Source organism: Gigantopelta aegis, chromosome 8 (assembly GCF_016097555.1).
Source record: "Gigantopelta aegis isolate Gae_Host chromosome 8, Gae_host_genome, whole genome shotgun sequence".
Classification (NCBI taxonomy): domain Eukaryota; kingdom Metazoa; phylum Mollusca; class Gastropoda; order Neomphalida; family Peltospiridae; genus Gigantopelta; species Gigantopelta aegis.
Window position 1 is genome coordinate 8,259,949 of NC_054706.1, and position 17,057 is coordinate 8,277,005.

Genomic DNA, 17,057 nt, shown 5'->3' on the forward strand with positions numbered 1-17,057 from the left:
AGCTCGATAGAAGGTACCTAATAAGTATTTGCAATTATTACAATTCAACTCAATCCAAAGAGCTTCCAGACCTGCTATATTTAGATCTTGTCTATGTTTAACTAGAAAATGGTTTTTAACATATACAGCAACACCGCCCCAGTTGTTAACAACCCTATCATTCCTGTATGGTTCCTTAAAGCCACGAATTGTTATCGTTTCATTTGGAACTTCAGGTATGAAATGAGTCTCTGAGATTCAAATCACGTCAAAGTTAGTAAGTTCGTTTTCAATTAAGTCTAGCTTTGTTCTTAGTCCGCAAACATTAATGTAAACAACAGATAAAGAGGTAAAATTGATAGGTCCTGGATTACTATGAATATCGCCTGCTAATAACAATAGTAGTAGACATACAAATAATGAAGAAATAATTCTTACTAGGGGCATGTCATAAATATAATACTTGTATTTGGCAGATACTATCCAGCTGCACTTCTTAAAATGATAGGACCCCGCACTACTCCAATAAACTGATGGATCAATCAACATCGAAACCCAAATTACATATAAAAGTGGGGTAGACGAGGTCATACCTGCTAAAGTTTTATACTTATAAATGACATCATAGCGTTACTATTGGGTATGGGTGTTCACCAATGTGGTAGTAATATGATTTAGAACGGGGTTAACATTTCGTTCAAATGTCTCATTCGTATGTAACTGTTGAATCCCTTTATTATGGATAGCTTTCATATTGAGTACAAATAATCAACAAGCAAGTCTTTCGTCTGTAATAGCTGGCTTATAAAAATAAGTATCACAAAAAAACAATTATATACAAGTTGCATGTAAAATGATGAAATGTTCTTTAATTTTTAGGAGTTTCAAGATGGCGCCCTAAAATGATGATTTCAATTGTTTTTAAAAAAGAAAGAAAACAGAGAAAACATTTTCCGGAAACAGCATTTCTACACGATGCCTAGCACATGAACATAATAGGTCTAGAGGACACTCGAGCTACACATTGCATAGTATATGAACATAGTAGGGCTAAAGGACACTCGAGCTACACGATGCCTCGAAATCAACATAGTAGGTCTAGAGGACACACGAGCTACACGATGCCTAGCATATCAACATAGTAGGTCTAGAGGACACTCGAGCTACATGATGCCTAGCATATCAACATAATAGGGTTAGAGGACACTCGAGCTACACGATGCCTAGCATATCAACATAGTAAGGCTAGAGGACACTCGAGCTACACGATGCCTAGCATATCAACATAATAGGGTTAGAGGACACTCGAGCTACATGATGCCTAGCATATCAACATAGTAAGGCTAGAGGACACTCGAGCTACATGATGCCTAGCATATCAACATAATAGGGTTAGAGGACACTCGAGCTACATGATGCCTAGCATATCAACATAATAGGTCTAGAGGACACTCGAGCTACATTATGCCTAGCATATCAACATAATAGGTCTAGAGGACACTCGAGCTACATTATGTCTAGCATATCAATATACAATGCAATTAAAATTAGCTCCACTATTACATGTGGATCTAACAGCAGCCCGTTGGAGCTCATGTCCAGTTGACCTTTCATTCGACCAATCAAAACCTTACTTGCAAAATCATGCCAGTGATTTGAAAAGAATTTGAAAACATTCGGGAAGTATGCCGGAAACTAATTTCAATATAAAATTTTATATAAAATTCATTTCAAGACGAAAAAAACACCGTGATGGTATAGCCATAAAATCTGTTATACTAGTATATAATCCGGGGTTTATTACTGCACTCCACCCCCCCCCCCCCCCCCACGTTTTTTCAATGTTGAAATAGACCAACAAATTCGCCTATTGCATAAATAGTCTCGCCCGATATTTTTAAAATTTGTATGCTCCCGAATGACGTTATAAAAGGCGAAGTGTAATTGGTCGATATTAATTTTTTTAATTTATAGATGAAATGACACCTGGACATGGGAGTCCACGCAATGCGGTTAGATCTACTGGTAATTAACCAGTGGAGCTAATTTTAATTAGATTGATCAATATAATAGGGCTAGAGGACACTCGAGCTACATGATGCCTAGCATAGACGTTATCTACCATGGGTGGACACGTATAATAGGAACATATTTGTCACTGTTAATATCTTAATTTATATTCCAGAAGTTCTATGCGAGTTACAGGATCAAATTCTTTGTACGACTCCGTCTGTTTCAGTTTGTCAATTCTGATCCGTGTTGCTTCCCTTTTCCCCACTGTCTTCAGCTCCGAACACTGCCCCCTGTCGGCCAGCAGAATGCACCGGGTGACGTCATGCTCGTCACCCTTTGATATATTGGACGTCAGGTAATTCTCGCAAGCCTCATGTAAAATCTGGATGTCGTACTCGAGAGATAACCAGAGCAACTGGAGAGCAGTTTTCACTGGGGAAAAAAAAGAATGTTTGTTTAACCCTTTCATCCCAATGTCTTTTCAGTGTGCTATTCATTCATACTATACTACATGTAACAACCGGTGAGTAGTTTTCACTGGAAAAAAACTAAAACAAATAAGAACAGATGTTTGTTTAGGGTTAACATACACTAGTTAATTATCCTCTTACTGAGGAAATACCAACCACATTTTTCAAATTTGCCGACATTGTTACCATTAATGTTAACAATTTAAAGCAATATACAAGTTATTGTTGCCTCAAACTTGAAAGAAAAAAGTAGAGAATATACATTTGGCAACAAGGGTTTATTGCTTTAAATGTGGTAATGGTTTGGGCCGTCCATAATTTTCTACATTTTCACGAGCGTACAAACCGTACGCGGTGGGGGAGGGGGTTAAGGGGTCAGCGTACACTTTTTTTAAAAAAGAAAAATGTCGATCAACATTTTTCATTTGGGGATATACACTTCTAGGGGGGTGGGGGGTGTCAAAAGTGTACACTTACCGGCCTCGGTGGCGTCGTGGTTAGGCCATCGGTCTACAAGCTGGTAGGTACTGGGTTCAGATCCCAGTCGAGGCATGGGATTTTTAATCCAAATACCGACTCCAAACCCTGAGTGAGTGCTCCGCAAGGCTCAATGGGTAGATGTAAACCACTTGCACCGACCAGTGATCCATAACTGGTTCAACAAAGGCCATGGTTTGTGCTATCCTGCCTGTGGGAAGCGCAAATAAAAGATCCTTTGCTGCTAATCGGAAAGAGTAGCCCATGTAGTGGCGACAGCGGATTTCCTCTCAAAATCTGTGTGGTCCTTAACCATATGTCTGACGCCATATAACCGTAAATAAAATGTGTTGAGTGCGTCGTTAAATAAAACATTTCTTTCTTTCTTTCTTTGTACACTTGTGAAAATGTTGAAAATTATGGACGGGCCCCTTAGGCAGTAACAATTGGCACCTGCAATGTCCCATCAGCTTATGCTTTTGTAAAATATATTTTATTTATTTTATTTCGAATCTTTGGGTTAATCTTGTAGATTTCGCGCTTGGTTTTCGTTTTTATCTCAGTAATTATTATTAAATATGCAACGAAGCATCACAGAGTTAGCCATAAGTTTTATAATTGTTATGATCTGAACAACAAACCCCTTTCCATAATCAAAATTCGAAACTGTAAAAAGCAGTCAAAGGTACGTTTTGACAAGGTTTTATTGTAGACATTTGGAGGCCATATTAACTAAATACGACGCATCACTGACCAAAATGTTGGTTGATGCTATTCCATTTTTTTCTTCTTTTTGGTAAAACTCTTGCACTCGACAGCTATGGTGGCACTACTCATGACAGGTGCCACCGGTGAGGTGGGATATGCTCAGCTTTCGCGAACACCTGATTTCATCATTGTTATGACAGTGATCATGAATTTATCTGTACATTTTCTAATAAACTCTGTCTGATGCTAGCTTTGATTTAGTTAATTTATCTGGGAGTGGCAATCCTCTTTGAGGCGATACAAGAGGGAAGAAATATCCAGTAAAGGATCTCCTCGGGAGTGGCTGTCCTCCTATAGATGAGGTACTAGACAGAGATCCATGGACTCATCCACTATTTTGCAAAATGTCCATTCGACTCTGCATTGTACAGATAAATGTATCTGGTCATGTGTTACGGTTTTCTCGTTCAGATTTGACTGCTACCATGTCAGATGTTTTGTTTATAGGTGGACTACAACAAAATAAATATAATAATAATAACAACACACATACCGCTAGGAAGTATCCTTTTGGTTCTGGGATCGAGGTATTCCAGTAGCACTGACAGGTCCTGGAAGGTTCCAACATCCAGTGATATTTCCCTGTCTTCATCTATGGTATCCAGCTTGCTGGAGAATACGGATGAAGTTCGCCGAAGTACCTCACTGTAGAAGTACAGTTTCTTCTCTTCCACGACTATAGTGACATCAGTGAGGTCAGACGAAGAACAGTATATGGAGTCAACTGTACACTCTTCGAGTTGTTTCTGGGTTGTTGATACCATAGTCTCAGTATCAGATACAAGAGTTGCTTAAATGTAAAGAAAGAAATGTTTTGGGTTTTTTTTTTTTAAATTGGTTTATTTTTGCTTTTGGGGCCCTGCCTCTCAGGCCCCTCGGGGTGTCAGACTGATAAAATTCATAAATTTGTTTCTCCATGGAATTGGTAAAAAAATCTGAGACAAGATTTAAAAAAACAAAACCTTTTTAGGGGAAGGGGGATAGCAATTTAGCAAGTTAATTGTATGTGCAAATCTGTCTTTAAAAACTAGGAAAACAGTTTTATTATATACATAGCAATGAAATATATAGATCTACGGCAACCATAAAAGTGATATCCGGTGAAAAGTCATATTTTACTGTATTTTAGCTACAGTGAAAATATAGAAATCGTATTTACTTTATCTCCCTTTGTCTCGTTTCTTCGTATTTATGATTACCAATGCATCTGATCGTATTTGAAAAAAAAAATGTAATTGAAACAACTGTACCTATAACAAAAGGATATGAAATATATGTAAAACGAATTGAATACGACGCTAAATAATGATGACACAATGTACTGCCATGGAGTATAAGTGTAAGAATTTAACGGCGTTCGATTGGATATGTTTTTGTGAGGTGTTTTGGAGGATCGCTTTGTCGGGTATGTTTGCACAGCAGTATTATTAAATAAATGTTAATTTAATAATTAAATAAAGATAGAGATGTCTTTTAAAAAGTATATGGTCAAGTAAATTTTCTGGAAAAGTTCCATCGGAAGAAATATATCATGGCATTACGTGTTTTCAATAGAATAAGCGAAAGATATTAACAAAAAGCGAAAGATATTGTTAAAAATTAGGATAGATGTACATAATAAATAGCACATTTCATGGTGTTTTTTTCGAATAGGATTTTTATGTCAACTTGTGATGTGTGAAAACCATATATTCACTCATTGCTTCGGAGTTTGTGAACATATGGTTTCACATATCACTCGTTGACATAAAAATCGTATTCGAAAAACAAAAATGAAATAGCCTCTATATATCTTTTTCATATGTGCGGTTCCGCTAAAAACAAATCGAAATGCATTAGTGTCAATGAGAGCGGCTTGACTGGATGCGTGCTTCTGCTAAACGATGCAGCCAGCTGCAATCAAACAATCGTATATGGTGTATATACTTAAAACACAGTTGGACACCATGCACGCGCCGCATCCGGTCTGTTGGAGTCTTTAAAGTCGCAGATCCTAGTTTCAAGTTCGGTTAATCTAGAAACATGTCAGACTTGTGGATAAAGTGAAACAAGACTGTGACGTTGAAACCTGGAAATGTCCTTAACATGGACTAGAGCTCGTCTTCATAACCGTTACTGTTCATAGGTACGTACGTTTTAAACAATATTTGTAAATATAAGTCGTGATATTACAACGACCAGGATTACCAAAAGTAATTGCTATATACAGAGATAAACAATAAAATCTAGGTATAAGAATGAATGAATGAATGTTTAACGACACCCCAGCACGAAATCTAGGTACATGTAATTTCTTATTTCAGTTATCAAAAACGGCTCTTTTATAATGAATAAAATACACCGTAGTGTTTAAAAACTAGGGTCTGTCTCTTTCATGTAGTAAAGGCTATCGACTTTTGTTACGTGTTGCAGTTTTGGAATTTACCCCCCAAAAAAATAAAAAAATAAAAAAATAAAATAAAATAAAAAGATCATGAATACATATCTTGCACACACTAAACCAGAATGTCAAGAATGAAAAACGTGCTTCAGACAGACTGATATTTGATGATTTTATTAATTACAAGACATTATTTTAACACTTTCACACAAAACAGGATTACACTATACTAGATTATATTTGACATTTTATTTATTTATTCTCATTGTTAGGGTTGACCACCCTGTTACAAGAAGAGTAGCGAAGACATCAACACATACATATGAAATATAAAGATCAATCATAATATCTATGCATACTAACCAAATCACTTGAATTAGCTATTACAGAATACTTCCCGAATAAATTTACTTAAATTCCACTTCTGTGTATGACATTCTGTATTTAATAAAAGTATCATTTTTAGTCTATTGGGATGACACCTGTATCTTGGAGACAGATATTTTATTCTTAAATCCCTATATAATGGACATATAAAAAAAAAATGGAATTCATCTTCCAATATGTCATCACAATAGTGACACTGTTTAGGCAAGTCATGTCTGTATCTATTTCTATGAGTGTTGATAATTGTATAGCCTAATCTAAATCTTGTGAGTGCATTTCTAAAATGATGTATATTCCAATCCAAATGTTTTTCTAAAAGTATAGTTGATTTAAAAGATCTGTATATTTCATATCTATCACTACTATTTATATCTGTTAACCATTCTTGTAAATATACGTCTGTTAGTCTAAGTTTTAAAGTTTTTATAAATATGTTAACATCACCAATTTCTTGAAATAGCCAGGCATAGCCAAAGCCACTACGGCATATAATATTTTCCAACTGACTTGCCCAATTATTTTTACCTTTGCAACAAAAATTATAAAGCATTAAGTATGTTTGTTTACATAGCCTAGAAGAAGGTAGCTGTAGCAGACGTGTCCAATGTTTAACAGCTTTGATAATGGTTATAATGTAAAGGGGATAACGACCAGTCTCAGAATACACCATTAGATTTGGGGTTTGTGAGGGAACACATAAAAATCGTTTACATGCAAATAAATGTACCTTTTCAATTTCAGGAAGACTGGAAAGGCCCCATACTTCCGATGAGTATGTTAACATAGGCATAACTTGACAGTCAAACAGTTTAAAAAATATTTTACTATTAAATGAACCCAATTTATATAATGATCTTATAATTTGGATAACAGCTCCTTTTGCTTTTGACAGAGTATGTTGTAATGCCACATTTCTACTAAGTTTCGTAGTGAAATTCATACCAAGGTATTTATAACTATTTACAACTTTGATTTCAAGGTTTTCATATTTCCATTTTTCTCTAGCAGAAAGGTACCCACCATTTCTAAAAACAACAATATTAGTCTTATCTAAATTCACAGTCAGATAAAGTCTATTAGCAGATTTCTTCAAATTATTAATTTGCGTTTGCAGTCCACCAGGGGTAATTGATAACAAAACTATATCATCTGCAAAAAGGAGCAAAAATAACCAATTTAAGTTAGGTAGAATTTGTACACCATATTTACCACCCTCTATTACTTCATTTGCCAATTCATTTATAAAAAAAAGCAAAATGCAGAGGGCTTATTTTACACCCCTGTTTTAGACCCAAGGGACATTCAAAGAAATCTGTAAACTCATGTGAATTATATCTGACACATGCCTTAACAGATGCATACATAGCTTTCAACATATCCATTGTCTTACCATGAATTCCAATAGTTCTTAAAATATTCCACAATATATTTCTATTAACAGAGTCAAAAGCCTTCTTTAAATCAATAAAAGCCACATACAACTTAGTACCTGATAGCAATTGCTTTTGGATTAAGCCATATAGAGTACAAATATGGTCAATTGTTGAGTAATTAGCTCTGAATCCTGCTTGTTCTTCTAAAAGTGTTCCTGTACTTTCAGCCCAGTGAGTTAAACGTTTATTTATAATGTGTGTATATATTTTACTCATAACAGACAATAAAGAGATACCACGATAATTATCTGGGTTATTTACATCTCCCTTTGTATGCAGAGGGATGATCACCGATGTAGCCCAAACCTGTGGATATATACCCTTGTCAAAAACACCATTAAGAAAAGGTATTAGAAATTTTATCAAAGCTACCTGTGATTCTTTCAATAATTCTGCCGATATGCCATCAATCCCCATTGCTTTCCCAAGTTATAAGCGATTTAATAGTTCCACTAATTTCTTCTTTTGTAATTACTTGATTCATAGCTTGATGTTCTTTATCATTACTTAAATTATTACATTCATCATAATTATTTAGCAATATATCATCATTATAATGTTGATCTCCTTGTGCCGGACCTCCTAAAACATTTTTAAAATGTTTAAGCCATTGATCTTTACTAATACTATTTCTGTGAGATAGATTACAGTTTATCTTTTTAATTTCTTTCCAAAATATATTAGAATTATTAATATTGCCTAATAACACATGTAGTTTGTTATCACAGTATGTCCGTTTCTTTTCTAAAATATACCGGCCTTGGTGGCGTCGTGGCATGTCATCGGTCTACAGGCTGGTAGGTACTGGGTTCGGATCCCAGTCGAGGCATGGGATTTTTAATCCAGATACCGACTCCAAACCCTGAGTGAGTGCTCCGCAAGGCTCAATGGGTAGGTGTAAACCACTTGCACCGACCAGTGATCCATAACTGGTTTAAAAAAGGCCATGGTTTGTGCTATCCTGCCTGTGGGAAGCGCAAATGAAAGATCCCTTGCTGCTAATCAGAAAGAGTAGCCCATGTAGTGGGGACAGCGGGTTTTCTCTCAAAATCTGTGTGGTCCTTAACCATATGTCTGACGCCATATAACCGTAAATAAAATGTGTTGAGTGCGTCGTTAAATAAAACATTTCTTTCTTTCTTTCTAAAATATGTTTCTTATAGTCTCTTCGTCTCCCTAAATAAATTAATTTATCTTCAACTGACTTTGATCTCTTAAATTTACGTAGAAAGTAGTCAGTTTCCTTTCGCATTTGTAACACTCTTTATCAAACCAAGCATGTATGGGGAACAAACTTCTTCTCCCTATTAGTGAAGGTTTTATACATACATGATGCACATTTGTTAAGCCAATTATTAAAACTTTCCAATACATCATCAAATTTACACATTCTATATATCTTAAGGCCTTAACAAAATCATCGTGTGTATCATGATTTTCCAGATTCTTTTGAAAATCACTTAGCTTAGAATCATCCCATACAATTTTTTCATAACACTTTTTCTGTTCATTATCAGAACAATCTAGGTATTTAGGAGTGCCATACAACATCATTTCAACTGGTAAATGTTTGGACCATATTTGACATGATGCATGTAGTGAAGAACAAATAGAAATATGCATAGATGATATCAAAAAGTAGTCAATCACACTGCAACCCTGTTGAGAAATATATGTGTATGAGCCATCAAATATGTTCAGACCATTTAAAATTAAAAGATCAAAGTTGCTACACATTTCAAGTAATTCATGGCCGAAATCATTACATATCTTATCATTTGACTTTCTGTCATGATAGCCATTGTGTGATTCACTCCCATCATCATCTATACAATATACCTCAGCATAATCAGATACTTCTGCACATTTAGATTGCAGATCTGCTGTTATGCAATTTAAATCTCCACATATTGGAAATATATGATCACAATATTTTTCATGTAGAGACAATAATAAATTTTCCAAATCCTCAACCTCACTATTTCCATTATTATATGCAAGGGAATATTTAGGTGGAATATAAGTACCTATTAATATCATATTATTAACACTTTGTAAGATAGTTTTATCTATTTTAAGAACAATAGTATTACTATTAAAACAAAAACCTGTGATGTCAATTTTGATGACATATTCTAAAATTAATTCATGAACTAATATCAACACACCACCTGACTTTCTCCCTTTCGTAGTACCAGTTAGTTTTTTTGCAGGTGCGTTGATTTTCATAAATGATGTGAAAAGTCAAAAGTGCTGTCGATAAATGTTTCGATTAAAATAACAATATGAAAATTATGAACATAGTTTATAAAGTCTGAATCACCTATTATATTTGACATAGGCGTTGGAAGATGGCAGCAACTGGGGTGGAGGAGGAGGACAGCTATATATTAATTCGTTTTTTAACTAGCTGGGCAATATTTTGTTTTTAGAAGGTGCAGTGTCCCCTCCTCCTCCTTCCGTCACCTAAAGAATTTGATTATTACATACGGTTGGTTGGTCCTTGAAGTGTGGTTAGAAAGGCTCCACCAAGAGGAAAACTCGAACCAAATGCTGCTTGTGTAGCTTAAATGTAAACAAAAAGAAAGTTTCATCCACAAAATTAAATCATACAGACAATAATAGTAACACACACTGCGTCGATCAACATACACACCACGGATATAAATACTAGCACCCCTCACCCTTAAAGTAAATCAGAAAAAAATTGGGCGGGATTTAGCTCAGTCGGTTGAGAGCTCGCCTGAGGTGCTTGTGTTGCAGGATCGAACCACCTCAATGGATCTATTCAACTGATTGTTTTTCTCTCGTTCTAACCAGTCTATCACAATTGGTAAAAGACCGTGGTATGTGTTTTCCTATCTGTGGGGAAAGTGCATATAAAAGATCCATTGCTGGTAATGGAAACATGTAGCAGGCTTCCTCTGATGACTACGAGTCAGAAGTACCAAATGTTTAAATAGCCGATGGTTAATTAACTGATCTAGTCGTGTCGTTAAAAAAAAAACTTTAACTTTTTAACTGTTCGTTTCAGACATTGCAGTTTACCCTCAAAAAGTCATGAATACATATCTTGGACACTCTAAACCAGAATGTCAAGAATACATATCTTGGACGCACACAACCGGAATGTGAAGAATAAAAAACGTACTTCAGACACAATGATATTTGATGATTTTATTAAAGGGACATTCCTGACTTTGCTCCAATGTTTTAGATGTTATCTACTAACAAAGACTTTTTAACGATTGTAATTACATATCAAATATATTTGTTCTGCATAAAATATTAGTGGCTGTATATTAAACGTGTTTCTGATCGTTCTAATATTTGTACTAGGTTAAATTTCATTTTAATTCCTAAAATATCTTTTTTCATACGTACGAAATTATTTGAAGACGAAATCCAGTTTGGGCTTCTTACAGATATTAAGAGGACCAGAAACACAGTGAATATACAGACACTGATATTCTAAACAAGAAAATATATTTAATGTGTAAGTATAATCGTAGAAATATTTTATTAGTCGGAAAAATCTTACAATGCAGCAAACTCAGGAATGTCCCTTTAATTACAAGACATTATTTCAACACTTTTACACAAAACAGGATTACTCAATACTAAATTATATTTGACATAGGCGTCGGAAGATTGCAGCAACTGGGGTGGAGGGGAGGACAGCTATATATTATTTCGTTTCTTAACTAGCTGGGCAATGTTTTGTCTTTTGAATTCGAATGTGCACTGCCCCCTCCTCCTTGTGGTCACCTAAAGATATTTGATTATTACATACGCTTGGTTGGTTCTTGAAATGTGGATGGAACGGCTGCACAAAAAGAAAAACCAGATGCTGCTTGTGTAGCTTAAATGTAAAGAAAAAGAAAGTTTCATCCACACAATCTAATCATATAGAAAATGATAGTAACACACGCATCGCGTCAATCAACATACATACAATGGATATAAATGCTACCACCCCTCACCCTTAAAGTAAATCAGAAAGAAATGGGGGTTAAGCTGTTCATTTCAGATATAACGGGAAAAGTCTTTGACTATCCTACTTCTGCACAAAAAAAGAATTCATGCTAATTTTAGGACACGGAACATGTCTAAAGCACAATAGAAGTTAGCACATTGACACAAATCAAATTACAGGAATTTTCTGACCAGTTAATACACCATTTAATGTCAACAAATCCCATCACATTTATCGCCAATGGCAGGAATGGTAGTGTTAACTGTGGAATGAAAAGTTGGGTGAACTTCCAACTTTGACCCCCTGAGATACTATTTGTAATTATTTTAAACTAGCTATCACAAAACGTACTTCACTCAAACAAACAGTCATATAATATTTATGTTAGACTTTATTCATTATAAGACTGATGTTCTTTAAACGTTTTTTAGTTTTTTGTTGGTTTTGGGGTGGTCGTGGGTGGGGGGTTACATTTTATCGTAAAACAGAAGGTCTGTAGATTATTCATCGTATACTGATTAATCTAATTACTTACTGATGGTTGATTGTGTTGCCAGATGTCGTTGGGATTTAGCACCACGTCTAGGAGGAGTACTCTCAATAGCTTAAAAGTAAAGAATAAAAATATATAATGCGTTTCCGGGAACGTGCCAAACAAGACTTCAATAAAGTAAGGTGGGTTGACTTATTCTTCTTCTATTCGTTTTGGCACGGTCCTTTGTTTTTAGACAGTGTCCCGGAAACACATTTTCTAAAATGCCTAGATACAAGTTTCTAAAACCGTAATACACGACCAGGGCCGTATCTCTGCACAATGCAGAGTCGAATGGGCATTTGGCAAAATAGTAGTTGAGCACGAATTTGTATATTGTGTAAACTTGGCATTATAGACATCTAACTACCGACTCGGTGAATATGATACAGGAATAAGGAGTGTCAGTGTGATCTGATTTCCTTTAATTAAATAATACGGTAAATCACCCACTATGTTACATGGTTACATATGAACATCTGGTGTAGGCAGTCACCAGTAACCTATTACCATTTTTCCATAACGGGCTACCAATGTACTAAGTTTTGCTTTCGTTGTTTAGTGCGATTCATATACAATTAAAACTGTCATTGTCTATATTAGGCTGCCTTTCCATTGGTGCGGCTTTACCTGCGCGGCTATTTCTGCCGCTAAGGGGTAAAAATCAAATGCGTTGATTTGCATTGACGTCTTTCCATTGACACGGGTGCTAACCGTGCGGCCAAAAAAAAAGACGATCATGTATCGATTTTCTGCCAGCCGTGCGGCTCGAACCGCATGGGGAATCCATAAACTGACGTCATTTTGGGGGTATTACCCATGATTACCCATCTCCCGCACTTGTGTGTTTTATAGCGTTATTTATATGTCAAGTTTTAGGAGAAGGCATTTTTAGCATTCTCCGTGCCATGGGCGAGGAAAGTTCATACATGAGCAAATTGAAATTTTAACTGACTTGGTAATCGAAAACCCGGTATTTATTACCAATCCTTAAGTGAATATAAGTACCAGGGCCCCGTTCCACGAAGCGATCTTAGCCCTAAGATTACCGTAAGCGCATAGCTACCCTATGTACTCAAGTTGATCTTAGGGCTAAGATCGCTTCGTGGAACGGGGCCCTGATCTGAACTAACAATTGCTGGACGAAGATCGCAAAAACAATTGAACGACCAACATAAGCGGATTCAAGTGCAATAATAATAATAATAATAATAATAATAATATATTATGCTACTATTATACACGCATATCAATGGAAAGTTGATAATGAATTAAAATAATATCAGGTTCACTAAACTATATACGTCTACACAGTATCGGTGATGGATCCGTAAATATTGCAATGTTTTAATTTTGAAAGATTACAATTTTATCAATTTAAAAATTAAAGTTAAAAAGGGTGATTAAAGCGAATCCGGACACCCATATCTCCCTCCTGAATCCGCTTATGTTAACACCCTTTATCCTCGTTTAATAATGAAAAAAGCCGTACCGGTGCTATAATAACTGACCACAGACCCTTCGTGTAACTGTGGATACAGATTAGAAAACAATATCCATTTTTTCTTTCAATGTAAATAAATATGAACAACAGAGATAGATTCTATGTAATTACTTACAACAGTTTCAACCAATAGATTTATAATTACTGTTATATGGTCGAAGCACATTAAACGATGCTAATAATAAATACTTACTTATGTTCAAATATATATTAAACAATTCATCGTTTTGATTATTAACGTATTATTTAAATTACCATAAGGATTATTTGTAAATGTGATAGTGAGTTTAACTGCACGTGATATAATATTTGTGTAATTTTTTGCATCATTTAAAAAAAAAAAACTTGCCCTTCACATTCTTTTGTATATAATATATTTCCTTCCACTGGTTATCCTTGAATGTATACATGTAGTTTATATTTACAGCTATGTAATATAGGTCGCCAAGTATATTGTATATTGTATGAATATAGAAGAGGGCCTCGTAAGTTGTAAAACTTGTGCCCAGTTCTTTTGTTATTTGTACAATAAAATATGTTTGCAATCAAACTGATGTGCACCAACTTCTTACAAACAGTAATATTTACCTTGTTCACTTTAGTAACAAAGAATAAAAATACCTTTTGTAGCAGGAATTAGTGTTATTTTAGGAGGTAAACTATTGTGTTTTTAAAGTAATTTTTACGATACGGTGGGTTGTTAGGTCCCTCTTACCCATCCCTGCTTACGGACCTGTGGTGTCAGTAAAACAGAATCGGTTCCTCATTATTTTATGTTCCCAAATTGTGTGTGTCGTTTTACACATGTTAGCTCTAGTATCTAACTCTCCGTCCCATCCTACAAAAATGTTTGTTTGTTGTTTTTTTGTAATTAATTTCAGTTTGGTTAGATGTAAGAAGAAAAGTAGGCATAAGTGTTTTGGAATAGGCCTATAACGAAAAACAACAATTATTTATGTGTCCAGTTTAGAAAACAATCGGCTCAGAAATAAATAATATGTATTAAATTACATATCATTGGGTGGTAGCGTTCCTTGTGGCAAGGACTTAAATAATACTTCATTTCGGACCATTTGCTTCAGCGGGGGGAGGTGTGTGTGTGTGGGGGGGGGGGGGGTGGTTCGTCCGATCCCCCCGAACCCCCCTAGCCTATGCCCCTGAACCGGACTATATGAATGACATCTTCGTAAGTCATGGGTCCTATACCGTGACGCTACTTCATAAGTCGTCATAATTACGTACACAGAATAAGAACCTTGGCTTGCGAATATGCTGTTTGGTAAACATTCCACTTACATTTTTCACATTTTATAATACGCTTCTCCAAAATTTTGGTGAGAGTTGAGGGCGAAATTGAGTTGTAAAGGTTTTCATCCGATTTTAGATCACTCGGGTTAAATTCTGTTGCTCTGCTTATGGCTGCCTCAATCAGGGCTGTCATATTGCCCTGTTCGCCTATGTTTAGGTATCGAAAGACTACTTCACTGCTTCCCATTGGTAAATTGTTGATAAGAATGTTCAGACAGGACTGACGAAGACTGGTGATGTCATATTCGTCTGCCAAGGGTAACAGAGTCTCCGCCTCATTTACTGGTAAAGAAAAAAAAAACAGCAACAAATTATCTTTCCCGTACTGTTTAACCTTTCTTGCATATTGTCTCGCGAGATTTAGATATTTCTCTATTGACAAATAGATATATAGATAGATAGATATTTAATTAAAATATTTTACACACACACACACACACACACACACACACGCACACACACACGCCGCCCCTGTGTTAGAAATACCAAATGTTTGACATCCAATGGCCGATGTTTAATTAATAGATTTACACCAGTCAGGTCGATAAAGAAACAAACTTTGAACTTTAGCTCAATATATTATCAAATTAAATTATTAAATTAAAACTATTTATTTTTAATTTTGTAAACGATTGTCACCCTTTTGTTCTAAAATAGATTCACAGTTTAAATAATTACCGTTTAAGTTAAATGCAACAGCCGGATCAATCCACGCAAGAAGCATAACCATATGTTCAAATCGTTTGTTTTCCACGTTGATCGTAAGGATTTCCTTCTCTTTGAAATCTGAACACAGCATCGATTTGAACACTGGGGACACGAGATATAGCAGCTGTTTGAAGAAATAAAGCTTCCTTTCTTCAACCACAATTACAACATCGGAATGCTTGTTTGGCAAGGAATATAATAGAGCTGTTATCTGCCAATTACTATCCAAATGTGTTGTCATCTTCAAGTTGATAGGCTAAAATGTGAATGAAACAGCAATTAATTAATAATTATTGCAGTTGGGCGTGTTCTTAATCCGGGGAGGTAACACTTCTGAATAGAAATATATTGTTTAGAAATGGATCTAAGTGCCGTCAGAACTGATGCTGATTAAAAACAATCCCATGTACGACAAGAAATCTGAACGAAAACGTATTCCGATATCAGATGCGAAGGCAGCGTCCATCATCCACTACCAAGTACTCGACCTTAGACGGACCGCCACTTTCCTAGGAGATATGTATCAAGATGTTTCTGATCTTGCACTACCCGTAAGAGGACTGCCACTTCCTAGACTACCTTAGGAAACCCAAACTTTCACTGGATAGAGCTCAATGGAATATATACAATAGTGATGGCATGCACTCGCGAATCACTGTAGAAACAGCTATACTAGCAAGTGTTCGCGAAATGTGAGCATATGCTGACCCACCGGTGGCACCCGTCATGAGCACAGATTACAGCCATCAAGTCCACAGTTGGAATGTACAAGGTTTTCACCAGAAAGATCAAAAGGCACGCACAGTTACAAAATAGGGTATTGCATCAGACATCATTTTAGTCTGTAATACGTCATATCGTGAAATGGCCTCTCAATGTCTGCCATTAATTGATTTTAAGGCTTTCAGGAGCCCTTGAATGTTATAACCATGATCAAACAACTTCTTTCTTAAAACGATATGTCGGTCTTTAAAATCGACATTTGAAGAGCATGCTCTAGGGTATCTCAAAAGTTGTTAAATTTAGACACCAAAAGCTGGAGCAGAAGGACTACTGCTTGACATGGAGAAAAAATATCCCTTTTATCAAACAACATTGTAAGAAGATCAACGTCGTTCTGAA

The 17,057-nt window shown here is 35.7% G+C and overlaps 1 protein-coding gene across 1 annotated transcript; it reads right to left on the reverse strand.

Moving 5' to 3' along the window:
* Positions 1-1,954: 1,954 nt before the first annotated feature.
* On the reverse strand, positions 1,955-16,162 carry LOC121379976. The gene is made up of 7 exons (XM_041508681.1): positions 15,906-16,162; positions 15,216-15,509; positions 12,419-12,487; positions 11,701-11,769; positions 10,398-10,472; positions 4,201-4,497; positions 1,955-2,424 (listed from the first exon to the last, which is right to left on the reverse strand). Exons 1-7 carry the CDS (start codon positions 16,024-16,026, stop codon positions 2,141-2,143), a joined length of 1,209 nt encoding a protein of 402 aa, XP_041364615.1. The 5' UTR covers positions 16,027-16,162; the 3' UTR covers positions 1,955-2,140.
* Positions 16,163-17,057: the final 895 nt, after the last annotated feature.